General features: G+C 44.1%; 1 protein-coding gene and 1 long non-coding RNA gene across 10 annotated transcripts in view; one reads left to right on the plus strand and one right to left on the minus strand.

Moving 5' to 3' along the window:
- Positions 1 to 1,111, minus strand: part of LOC106782032 (uncharacterized) — a 33,019-nt gene extending 31,908 nt beyond the window's left edge. Inside the window, exon 1 of one of the 2 annotated variants that reach the window (XR_001378866.3) lies at positions 973 to 1,111. This is a non-coding gene — a long non-coding RNA (uncharacterized lncRNA). The remainder of the gene's footprint in view (positions 1 to 972) is intronic. The other variant, XR_011421695.1, reaches the window with a different exon arrangement.
- FBXW4 (F-box and WD repeat domain containing 4) overlaps positions 1 to 12,585 on the plus strand; it is an 84,552-nt gene that overhangs the window by 182 nt on the left and 71,785 nt on the right. For 2 of the 8 annotated variants that reach the window (XR_011421678.1, XR_011421679.1), the window contains exon 1: positions 307 to 1,106. The exons of 1 other annotated variant lie outside the window; for it this stretch is intronic. Coding sequence is in view for 3 of the 7 variants with exons in the window: in XM_070222526.1 (XP_070078627.1) it covers positions 316 to 1,106 (791 nt within the window). In the remaining 4 variants the exon portion in view is untranslated. Of the gene's footprint in view, positions 1 to 301; positions 1,107 to 12,585 lie in introns of those variants that run through there. 5 more of the 8 variants (XR_011421677.1, XM_070222526.1, XR_002807884.2 and 2 more) reach the window with 5 other exon arrangements.

Genomic DNA, 12,585 nt, shown 5'->3' on the forward strand with positions numbered 1-12,585 from the left:
GCATCACCCGAGGAAGAGAAGGGCCCGCAGAGAGGGATGGGTACCCATGTGGATGCTTCTTGAGGGCAGGGGCTGCAAACAGCTGCTGCTTAAAGGCAGAAGCTCTTCTTGAGGCCTCTGGCCAGGCCCTGAGCCGCCTCGCATGCCGGCCGTCTGAATGCATGTGCTTCCACCAGCCGCTCCGGGCGGCCCCGGGGACGGGGGAGGGGGTCCACTCCGCAGCCCTGGCCCGCACCCCGAAGCCGCTCCACGGCTGCGGGTGTGAGGGGCGGGCCCAGGCCTCGGCCCGCGCCGCCCCATGTGACCCGGTCCGACATGGTGTCGCCTCCTCCCGGGGCGGCGGCGGCGGCGGCTCGGGCTCGGCTCCGCGTCGGGCCGGCCCCGCGGCCGCTCATGGGCAGCCAGGGCCGCTGGGGGCCCCCCGGGAACGGCGGGCCCGGCGAGGGCGAGGGCGGGGAGGCGAGGAAACTGCAGGAAGGGAGGGTCGCGAGAGGGAAGCGAAGGAAGGGGAAGGGGAAGGGGAAAGCGGGAGCAGGGCAAGGCGGAAGAGGAAGCGGGGCGGAAGGGCAGCCGGAGCCGCAGAAGACGACGGAGGCAGCGGGGCTGGGGGCCGAGGCGGGAGCGAGGGCAGGCCCGGGGGCGGGAAGAGAGGGAGGCGGAAGCGTGGAGGAAGGGGCGAGAAGGATCGCGAGGGGAGCTGAGGGGAGCACAGGGGCGGGGAAGGAGGCCAAGGGAAGAGATGATGGGAAGAAGGAGGCATGGAGGGTCAGGACCGGGCGGCGGGAGGACGCAAGGCCGGGGAGAGCGCAGGGACGAAGGGGTCAGGCATGGGGCCGCATCGCGGGGCCAGGGGTGGCCATGGCGGCGGCGGCCGAGGAGGAGGCGGCGACTCGGGAGCCGGCCGGCCGGCCCGCGGCGGGGCCCGCGCTCTGGCGCCTGCCGGAGGAGCTGCTGCTGCTCATCTGTTCCTACCTGGACATGCAGGCCCTCGGCCGCCTGGCGCAGGTGTGCCGCTGGCTGCGGCGCTTCACCAGCTGCGACCTGCTCTGGCGCCGGATAGCCCGGGCCTCGCTCAACTCCGGCTTCACGCGGCTCGGCACCGACCTGTAAGCGCCCGCTCGCCCGCCCGCTCCCCGCCCCGGGCCGGCCCGCGTCCCGGGAAAGGGCGGGGCGCCGCGGCCTGGTCGGCCCGGGGCCGGGTCGCACCCCGAACTGCGAGGCCCACACCCGGCCTCCGCCGAGACCCCTCCCCGAGCGCCTTCCTCCTCTCGGAGGCCCCCATGCCAGGAAGCCTCCAGAGAGCATCTCTGAGTTTGCACCCTCCCCGTGGGCGGCTCCTCACAATTAGCCATCTTAAGCACTCCCTTAAGCTTTTAATTGTGTTTTTTCGCAGACACTGACTGCCACGGTGCCTCAGTCCCAGAGGAGCCCGGCTGGTCTGTGGCTTTGGAGGCCTCCTCCGGTCCAGGTCTAGGACCATGTCCACTATGTGGTCTAGCAGAAGGTTCTTGTGGACGTTCATCCTCTCACTCGTTTTCTAGAGGTTGTTGGGCTTCAGGGCTCGTAGAAAATCGAATGTGGAGAAGGGAGCTCAGACCCGAAAAGAAGGCCCTTGGTCCAAGTGTCAACCATAGTTTATGACTAGATACAGGCCGAATGACACAGAAAAGGGTGCCTGCTCATGGCAGGGGCTGGGTTAGGTCTAGGCTATGTACACAGGCACAGTATTGCAGTTTGGCCTGTTCTTGGTAGGATCTGAGACCTGTGAATGAAAAACTTCCCTGAACCGCTTAAGCTGTTAAATAGAAAGGGGAAAAAATGTAAGGAATTGAAGGAGTAAAAACTTTCAGATTGTGCCCAACTCTGTCCAGTTTGGCTTAAAAAACAAAGGTGGTTCTAATGTAGAATAACAACATTAAAGAAAGTTGTTTTAAAACATAAAAAGCTATTAATACCACCACCTCTAGACCACTATTCATTTTCAAAAGTTACTTTTCCGTTGCGCACTTCTTGCCCCGTCTTAGTTGCTATCTTACTGATCCTAACAGAATAGGTACACAATAAATGTTTGTGGGCTATACAATAATGAGATGATTAAAAACATTTCTCTAATATTAAACTTTCATTTTATGTCCAGCTTTTTGCTATTGTAGATAACAATGAAATGAATAACACATTTTTGGTAACAGTTTTATTGAGATATGTCACATACTCTATAATATATATATCTTTTGAATTAGTTCCTTAGGATAAATTCTTGAGATTAGCATTATTGGATCAAAGGTTATAGTTTGTAAAGGTGTTAATACCAAGTTATAGTGGCACCAGAAACTAAACCAATTTTATGTGAGAACTTTAAAAATCTTTGCTGTTTTAGTGGACACATAATGGTATCTCAAAGTTTTGTTGTTTTGCATTTCTTTCACCACTGACCCGGATAAAGATTTTCCCATGTGTTTGTTTCACCTGTGAGATTGTCTGTTCCTAGTCTTAGCCCATTTGTTATTGGGGTCTTGATGTTTTTCTTATAAATTTGGAATCCCTGTGGGTCATAGATATTAGGCTCTAGTCTATCATCTTTGATGCAAGTATTTTTCCCAGTTAGTTCTTTTTACTTTACTGTTTTTAGCCTACAGATGTTTTACACTTAAATATATCAGAATCTGTCAGTCTTTTGTGACTTTTTTTCCTTTTTTTCTCCAAAGCTGAGAAATTTATACTTCCTCCACAGGCTCTCTTTGGGTTTCTTATAATTTGATTTTTTTAATAGTTAACACTTTCATGAACACCACTTTTGTTTTGGTACAAGGGGTGAATTCATCTTTTTTCTAAACAGCTACCTAGTTCTCTCTACACTTTTTGTTAAATAATTCTTGTCTTTCCCTTTGTTTTAGAAAGCTTACTTTGCCAAATATTAAGTTTATGTATATACATATGTGCCCACATACATACATATGTATATGTATTGGATCCATATCTGAACACTCCATTTTCTCCCACTGATACGTTTTTCCATTTCCATACTATTTTAAATATTGTTGCTTTTTGATAGAGTCTAATATCTGTTAGGGTTAGATTATCCTTGTTGGATTTTTGTGTGGGGGGGACATCTGCACTCCCACTCAACTCCCCAGCAAAAAAATTCTGTGCCTTTTCAAAAGTTTCTGAGATTTTCACTATAAAGTTCCCACATATCTGTTGTTACACTTATTCCTAAGTTTTCCTAAATATTCTGTTTTTATTGTGAATACAGTGTCTTTTTCAGTATGTTTTCCAGATGGGTATTATTAATGATGTACAGGATTACTATAATCTTTTGTAAATTTTGAACCTGATTATTTTGCTTAACTTTTGTCTATTCTAGTATTATTTTGTTGATGACGATGATGATTCTTTGGGAGTTTTTGGGCATGCAGTCTTGTGACCTTCATTTCTTATAAGAAAAACTCTTTGAAAGAACATTATCAGTTGGCCTGTAAGAAAGTTGGCTAAAATGACTGGAACCCAAGCCAGCCAAAGCAAAGTTGGGCTTTCTCTCCTTGTAGAGACTGAATGAATGAATGAAAGAATTGATGTTTACTTTTCTTTCCTTTTCAAATTTTCTCAAAGAGAGATAATGGGAAAGTGTGTATTCTGTAAGCAACGATAGTGAAGCAACAAAATGAAAGTGAGTTTATGGTATAAAGTGCTTTGAGACTGCCCGGTGATATGGCTTTATTCTTTATTAGCCATGTGTGTTTTGATTTCTTGCCTGTGTTCTAGGATGAGGTATCTCCGACCTTCTAGGGAAGTTTTACCACAGCATTTGATAAAGAGCAGGATCATCGTGTGTGTTTTCTGAGTTGAAGGGAGAAGTTATGCATGTTACAGCAGGTGGAGAGAGTGTTTACCAGTGTGGTCTGTTTCTGGACAGCTGCAAGGATGTGATAAGCCACCAAGAGAGGCGGTTGTCATCCCTGGAGGGAGATGGCATGCACCCCAGTCCTCATAGGGCATTAGGGAGCCTGGCCCAAAGTTCAGTGAGAGTATGACCGCTTGGATTGTTGCAGGGCTGTAGTTCATGCTTTGGGCTGATTAACTGAAGACTGGACCGCAGGATTATTTTTATAAGCACAACACAAAACTTCGTTTTATCAGAAGCCACACACCCTCACTGCTCCAGAGTTTTGTCACCCGTAAAGAATAACATACCCAGTAAAATGAGGCTTAAATGTAGTAGTGTCTAAGTGCCAGCACAGTGTTCAGCACATAGTAGGCACTCAATAAATTGCACAATTTATTAATTTTAATGAATTTATTAATTTTAATTACTTGGTTTCTCCGCTAGTCAGTCTGTATATAACAGAAGTGGAGATGGTTTGGCATGGAGATGCTGCCTAAAGACAGGAGGTGGGGGAAAACACACACACACACACACACACACACACACACACACACACACACGGCTTAGTTTCTCTCACCTGACTTGAATGTTTTTGGAAACAAGACAGTAGAACCTGTGGGCTTAGGGACTGCACTCCCTGCCGATGAGCCTCTTGATTCTCAGAAACACAAACTGCTAAGGTTTACTGACCTTCCGGCCCAGGGCAAGTCCCCTTCAGTTTGGCTGTTCCTAACTGATCATAGCTTTGTTGAGTAAGATGACCTGCTTTGATTCCTTGCTATTTGTTAATGGTCTTATACTTGTGCTTGAAGGCATTTTGGCCACTTTAAAACCACAAACAAATAATTTGCTTCCCTTTAGGCCTCTTGCCCAAATAGTGATCACCAGTAGGTATCCTGAGCTTTTTTTTTTTTTAAAGTGCACACAAAGACAGTTTGAGTCAGTCATCTGGTTTAAAATCAGTTTCGTTTGAAGGTTTTATGAAGCCTGGGGGACTAGAACTATCTTTAATATAAAAATCAAGGAAATGTTTCATATAGCAGGCTTTTAAGTTTCCCCTAAAGAGTAGGGGGAAAACTAACCTAGTTCAGTCTTCAAGAAGAAAACAGAGAAATTTAACTCTGTCAGTTTATACTGTAGGCTAAATGCAAGAAGTTAGACAGACGGTGTGACGGAAGTGCTATCTGCAAATTCTGATACTGGAAATTAACAGGAATGGAAAGAAAAAAGTGTGTGTGTAAATCTTTGTGTGTGTGTTTTTTTGATACTTTTGCCAGTCTTATATTAAAGAAAACTTACTTGATCCTCTTCCTCCCAAATTAACTCCTACTTGTTTTCAAACTTGAATTTTATTTTAAATATCCTTTGAGCAATACCTGGGTGCTCTCTTGCATTTGGCTGTGATGGATTTGCCTAGAATTAACAAATAGGTGTTTAGGGAGTAAGGCTCTGAGGTGTTTGCCCTGGCATGTACATTCATTCCTCAGCCAGGGGCTTGTGGGCTTGGAGCTCTTTGAGGCTGGGCGCTGGGGTATCTATTTCAGTGATGATTAACGTCCAGAGTGGTGAGATGGACACAGATAAGCAGAGTGTGTTTGTTTGTTTTAAAATGATTGTGCCTAAGAGCATTTTTTTGTCCCAGAAAGCATAAAGTTTCCTTTCCTGACTCTGAATGGAGAAGGCATTGCTGACTGGTTACATTTAAGGTCTAAACAGTGATTTTCAGAAAACAATTAGCAACTTAAAGTAGTTTTGGCTTTCTCCTTCACCTTTCTGCCTTACCTAGGAAGGAGAGTCACTTACTTGTGCTCCAGTTCATTGAAAGGTTTTATCTATGGATGTATTTATCTTTAGCCATATTGGAAAGCCTTATTTTTAATGGTTTTGTGAGTTAATAAAAGTTGAGTTCAGTTTACATACTTAAAATAAATAAAACAATACACCTGTGGAAGCAGGAAATATCTAACACAGTCAGTACCTCCACATGCAAACTGGGAGAATGGAAGAGTTCTTTCTTCCAAGACTGGGAGCGTATAGAAGCTGCTTATAGCCTTTCCAGTCTTGTAAAACTTGAATAGTAGGGGATGAATTTCCTAGCTTTCAAGGCAGAAACATGGAGAAACCCAAAGTCCTCAGAATCTGCAAGATAAACAATTCACATTGGAATGAAATCTCTGAAAATATTTCAATACTCCATACTTTCAGTTTTCTGTGTCTGGCAGCTTCACCTTAGGTAAAGATTTTGCCTGAGCTGCGGAAATCAAACTGACAGTGAGGCTACGGGCGAAGCATTCAGATTTAAAAAAAATTATTTTTGAGTATTTGACATAGAAAAGAATTACCTTAGTTTGACAACTTAATTCTGGGTTGACTCTGGCATTGGATTAGTTTCTGGTCCTGACTCATAACTGGGGAACAGGGAGAAATTCAGGGAGACTCTTCTTGAGGCCAGGCTCCAGTAAAGTTTTAAAATTTAAGATAGGATCAACTGTTTGAAAAAATGAGGAGAAAGTTGAGTTTTGAATTTTTAGTGAAAATTGGCATGCCCCTCACTTTGATCTACAGAAACAGACTTTTGCTAAGTGCCAGCATTATCTCAGGTGTGTCAACCATCCGATGATGTTGAGAATCCAAAGATTTGGTTTATTCTTGAGGAAAGTCCCTTCTATTCAGCAGTCTTGCTCGGATTTGAACAGGATTCAGATGGAACTCCAGTTGTAATCAACAGAAGCAAGATGGTTGTGCTAATTAAGAATGTGTTTATGAGTCCTGAATCATGTAAATACTTGAACTGTATCTAAAACCAAGTATGAGACTATCTGGAGGAAGAATTTATCTCTTGTTAGAGGTTTGGCTGCCTTGTCTCTACTTTGAGTCAGTTCTTCATTATATCCAGACTGTCTACATTGCCGTCCCTGGAAGTCTGGGCCACCCAATGGGCCACTGTGCCTGCCCCTCTTTAGCCTACAATTAATTGCCAGTACATTCTTTCTTCTTCTTCTTCTTTTTTGGTATTTGACATGAGCTCAAATTGCTGAGAAAGGTGACAACTGTGAAATGAAGACAGGGCTTGGAGACACCTTAAAAAATACATGCAAAGGCCACTAAATGACAAGAGCAGACTGCCAGGCTCTTTCAAAACATCACCACGTCTGTTGACTTTCCATTCCTTGTCCACAGCACAAAATTGGAGGTCAAAGAATCATAGGCGTTAGAGATGGAAAAGACATTTGGGGTCAGCCAGTTCATCCCTCTGCCTTCTCTTGCCCCTGATTCCAAATCATTCTTTACATTATATTTTCTCCCCCAGCTCTTGTACAGTTTTCACGGTCTTCACTCAACCCGGCTGTCACCTTTGGGGAACAATGCTGGAGGCTCTGTCCAGTTTCTCCTCGGCAAAGAGAGATATTGCCTCTCCCCGCAGTTGACATTCGTGAACTTCTTTGTTGGTGGTCTCAGCTGAGAGGCAGAAGTCTAACTGGAAGTCTTTCTGCTGCCTGGTGATGGGCCTTTTCTAGATAGAACCGAGATGCGTTTAGTATATGATGATGTTGGGGAAGGGGAAAAAGGCTGGGGTACAGTGTAGCCATTGCTGAATTTGTTCCTAGACTTGTGTTTTTCAAGGCTCTTGACCTGAAAGGAGATTTGTATGTGTGTGTGTACGACGAGTATGGTACTGGGGAGGTGGACCGAGACAGGGAATTATACTAGACAGGAGTTTGGTAAGAACCCTAACTTGGAAATTGGTGGATTAAACAAACAAAGAGTACTAGTCTTGTGAGTAGTGGAAGATTATTTCAAGAAATGCATGTCAGGGAAGAAATAGAGTAGTAGCTTACTGTACGGAAGTTTCATCTTAGAGTCAAGTTGAGGAGAACAGATGGGCTGGAGGCAAGTATTTTGGACTAGGGGACACTGTTCCTTTTGGGGTCTCCCCTTGCTTTAAGAAAGTAGAGAAAGGGAAGTCTTATGCTCACTGGCTGCCTGGTTTGGCGGTGGGAATGGTCCTTTTTAGAGGCAGCTTTGGAAGGTTACCCCCAGCTTCCCCTCTTGTTCCAGCAGCTGTTGGGAGCAGTCCGAAGAGGGTATTATATTTCTTCTGGTAACTCTGCCAAGAATGAGAGGAAATCCACAATCTGTGGGCTTTTTTGGGGGGGGGGGGGATGGGGATGGGGTGGCAGGTGATGGGACAGGGAAATTAAATTGTTATATAGTAAATATGTTGAGATACTTTTCCTTGAAAGCTGCCTCATTGAAAGGAATGCTATTTCCCCTGCTCACTAACTCTGTAATGGGTTCTTTCTCTGTAGAGAAAGGGAAATAGTCTTCTTCCAGTACTTTTTCTTTTTTCCCTGTAGCTCCAGCTTTGACCTCCCATGTTTCTTTGAGTTTTCCTTGAGTCCATATTGAAAAGGTGTGTCGAGATTCAGACACAGGTGGTGTGTGTGCTTGAGAGAGGCCTCCCTCCAGAAGTGAGTTACTAAAGAAGAACCTCTCATTCATCCCTTATCTTGGCTGCAGTTTGGCTTTATCATAATGGCCTAGAAACTGGAGATGTAAAAACTTTCTGGGTGGTGTCTGGTTCATGTTCTCTCCATCCCTTCTTCTAGGCTGGAAGGGCACCAGGGATTTTGAAGCCTGGCCACTTGGGCTGAGAACCTGTTTTGGTGATTAATATAGAACACTGTTGCAAGATTAAAAACAATAAAAAACAACCCCAAGAAGCAGAGCAGTGTAATTGTTCCTCACATTTCAGATGGGGAGCCCAGGGAAAAGTCAATTTGAAGGTATGAGGGCAAAGTCCCCTCTGCGTCTGCTAGTGTCTAATTCATGACTCAGAGGATGGCCTGTTCACAAAGAATAGGGGCATCTTCCTTGCTGTTTATTCTCAGAAAGTGCTAGATCAGTCTTTCTGAAAGTTGTATTGTGGAATTCTTGCAAAACTGATTCTGTGATCACTTGAGTGTGGGAAATGCTGTACTTCACATCTTCTTTCTTGGGAATTAATTTAAATTAATTTAATTGGTAAATTAAAGACACTGAGAAGTCCTGTGATAGACAGACCTGTTTAATTTTGTTTCAGCCAGCATTGTCCAAAATGTTTTGACCATAAAATTCTGTTTTTTCCTGCTTAATATCTCTTAACGTCTTGCAGAACACACACACTGGCCAAGTACCCTGCAAATACAGAACTTGCCCAGTAGCAGGACGGAATGGGTATGAATGTGAACACGGCCCTAAATCCTAGGCTCATGTAAAGAATCAGGGTTATACCCAGTGCTTCTGAAACTGCTTTAGACAGCTCTGACATGTGGGTGCCACATTAAGTTATTTTATCTGCTCAGATTCCTTCCCTCAAGCCTCTCTAGCATAAGAATTTGGAGTCCTTGGTTGAATTCCTGAAGATGTGGTGTGTTACTCATTTTTAGGAAGGGCTGTTGGAGCTTGAAGGTAGTGCGTCCAGGCTCCTGAAGATCCTCAGGCACTGCTGAAAGGGTGACTTGCCAGAGGGAGAACTCTACTTTGGAGAACTTGCTTAAGCAGTCCCTGAGCGGTATCTATCAAAATACCTGTTACTCTAGGAACATGGTTCTCACCTTTTGTCTAAGACATAGTTTTGTATGATGTTAGAATTTTTGATAGTATATTAAGGAATTAAAAGGCGAATGTCTTTTTTCAATAAAGCAAGTTTCAGAAAACCTGTCTATTTACTTGTTCACTGTCTGGTATGTTACTGTTTGAGTAGAACTATTTCCTGCCCTTGTTCTCTCATATCCTTTGAGGTAAAATTATATATGTTCCTCTAAACATGCAATTTTCCTCTTATTTGCAGTAAATTGTGTCATGAGCCACATTGTGGCTCAGTGGTGTGTCTGACAGAAATCTTCATAAAAGTGTAGATCTTTAGTTGAATGGAAATAAAATCTATTAATTGTTTAAAATTTGCTGGCACAGTTATTCAGGGTTCCTGGGGTACCAGTGCTTTGCAGCATGTTGGTTGAGATCCACTTTTAGAAGTACTGAAAGGTTTAAGACTCGATCCTATGGAATTTATGATTATATTGGACACATAAGACATACAGCTGCGAAAAGCTAACAATGCCTAGGTTTGTGGTAGGTTCAGTCTAAGGGTTCACATGAGAGGGGGAGGAATGTGGAGGAATCAGGGAAGTAGAGGCTTAAGCTCGATCTTGAAGAATGGGAGAATTTGACTAGTGCGCAGAAGAGAGAAGCAAGCATTTGTCAGGGACAAAGGTAGGCTGGTGCTGGCAATATAGGAGAAGGTATGGGAATAGGAATGAATGTAGAAGAAATGAGCTTGGCGGGAGTTCACTTGCATAGTGTGGAGCCATGGAGGTGAGGTTGAATGAGTAAGGTAAGTTGACATTTGGAGGCCTTTCAAGGGAGATGTGGATCTGCTCCATGCTCTCGTTGAGCATGGTCTGTCCTCGTGCTGGCATATTTCCCACAATCTCACTTTACCCTGGGTGTTGGGGCTATTCCACATTCCCTGGCCAGAAGGGTAAGCAGTTTAACAAAATATAACAATCTTTTTGAACCTTAATTATAGACCTTTGCTGCTGAGGCCATTGGAGGATTTAGCCTCATGCAAGTATAAATTAAGAGTTAGAAGTTTCTTGTCTTGAGCTGTTTAAATACTTGTACTTTAAAGCCAAATTCTTAGTATTGGTAGTAGAGCTGGTGGATACAAGCGATATGGGGGAAAATCTGCTTTCTAGAGACCAAGAAGATCCAAGAAATCAAGAGACAGTGTTGAGTTAAAATTCCAGTCCCCTAAGCATCGTTTTGCATAGCCCTGTCCCCCCTTGAGATGGCCTTGTTCTACACTTGTGGACAGATACCCTCTCCTGAATTCCCAAGGCGACAGGAAATTATGTTTATGGAAATCATGCCAGTCATGCCGGTAGGCGGCATCAGTGGCATGAAGGGAATCAAACTTCGAGATGGGACAGGGAGGGAGGTTGATTTGTGATCCAGGAGTCTTCTGATCTTAGAGACCATATGGGTTTAAGACCTCTGCAATACACCCACACTCCCCTCTTCTTCATCCCCCAGCCATTTTTCTTCAGACTGGGTTTCTTTTAATTTGCTTTTGGTTTGGGGTATGAGCGAGGAGAGGTGAAATGAAAGGGGACTCTAGATAACTTCCTAGATTAATTTCTGTCCCTCTGGACTCACTTGTTGCCAAGATTTTAAGGAGCCTGATAGCTTACCGTGGGTACATGTTGTGTTGTTTTTGTTTAAAATAGGTCATGCACCCAGGAATGCAGTCAAACTATAATGGTGACTAAGTGCCGGAAAGCTGAGAGGGAGGGGGCCCAAGTGGAAAAATGAGCCTGAGGCAAGAGAAGGAGGGCTGGGAAAATGGAAGTTCCACCAGGCCCACAGCCAGGTTAGAGATTCCTCCGCACATTAACAGCCCTGCAAGAGGTTTATTTTCAGGGCACGAAGCATTTTGGGGAGAAGCACCCCCACTTTACACCAGTAACTGTATTGGAGAAACAGCCAACCAGAGAGCTGCATCGCATTTCAAGGATGGGAACGAGGGTTCTTATTGAATTCCCAGGGGCACCTGTTCCTGTCTTCTCAGGCACTTCTACTGACCCCCTTTCACTGGACTGTTTTCAGAGAAAGAAGATTTTTTTATTCGTTCTGATTTTTCGAGTGTTCGAGCCAGTAAGAATATAGACACGATTTGGCCACCAGCGAGGGAAACTAACTAGAAACGATTGACCAAACACAAGGGATGGAAAAGCTGAGCTGTTAAGGTGCTTTTAACAAAGTGGTGCTATTTCTCAAGGAAAAGCCAAATGAAATGGTTTTAAAAAGTTGAAGTTTGATTTGAAAGACCAGAGCCAAGTATGTTGATGATGGTGTTGGTTGTGAGAGAGGACGCTTGCACCTGCTGTTTGGCAGCAGCTTCTAAAGTTCAACTTTGAAAGTTTCTTGTTGCTGTGATCGGGCCCTCAGGGTAGTGCTTTGACCCTTAGTAAAGTGTCACCAAATAGCAGCTAAGTAACCAGAGAGATGAGAGAAGCACTGTCCTTATCCCAATTCAGGAAATATATTCTTTTCCCCCTTTTTTCCTTCTGCTATTATCCAGAATATTCCATTTTTGGTTTCATCTCCGCATATTAACTTAGACCTCACTCAAGAGGAGAAGTTGACTACAAACGATCTCTTCGTTAATGTCTGGGAGGGATTTGCAGATAAGTTTTGGCAGAGAGTCTAATCTTTTTCTTTAAGAGTTCAGTTCTTTTGGTCCATCCTAGTGACTGTGTTTTACTTCCTCAGTTCTCTGTCCAGCTGGTGGTGTAGATTGCTCTCTAGCAATGTGAAACCAAGGGCCACATTCACCCAATGGATGAATTCAGTAATGTATTTTAGCTTTAGATGTGTACACCCAAATCCTAATTATTCAGCCTGAAAGAAGACTAAATTTCACTTTAGGAGAACAATTTCTAATAGAATTAAATTAGGAGGAAAACAGATGATTATTGGATTAGCTTCAGCAATGACACCATTAATGGATATTAACTACTATATATATTTATGTAAAAATAATTAACCTTTTTGTAGTGATTTACAACTTATACTGTGCTTTGTTTTGGTTGTTATCTTTGAAACACCACAATTGTGTGAAATATCCTTATTTCATAGATGAAGAAATTGCCAATTAG

Source organism: Equus caballus, chromosome 1 (assembly GCF_041296265.1).
Source record: "Equus caballus isolate H_3958 breed thoroughbred chromosome 1, TB-T2T, whole genome shotgun sequence".
NCBI lineage: Eukaryota > Metazoa > Chordata > Mammalia > Perissodactyla > Equidae > Equus > Equus caballus.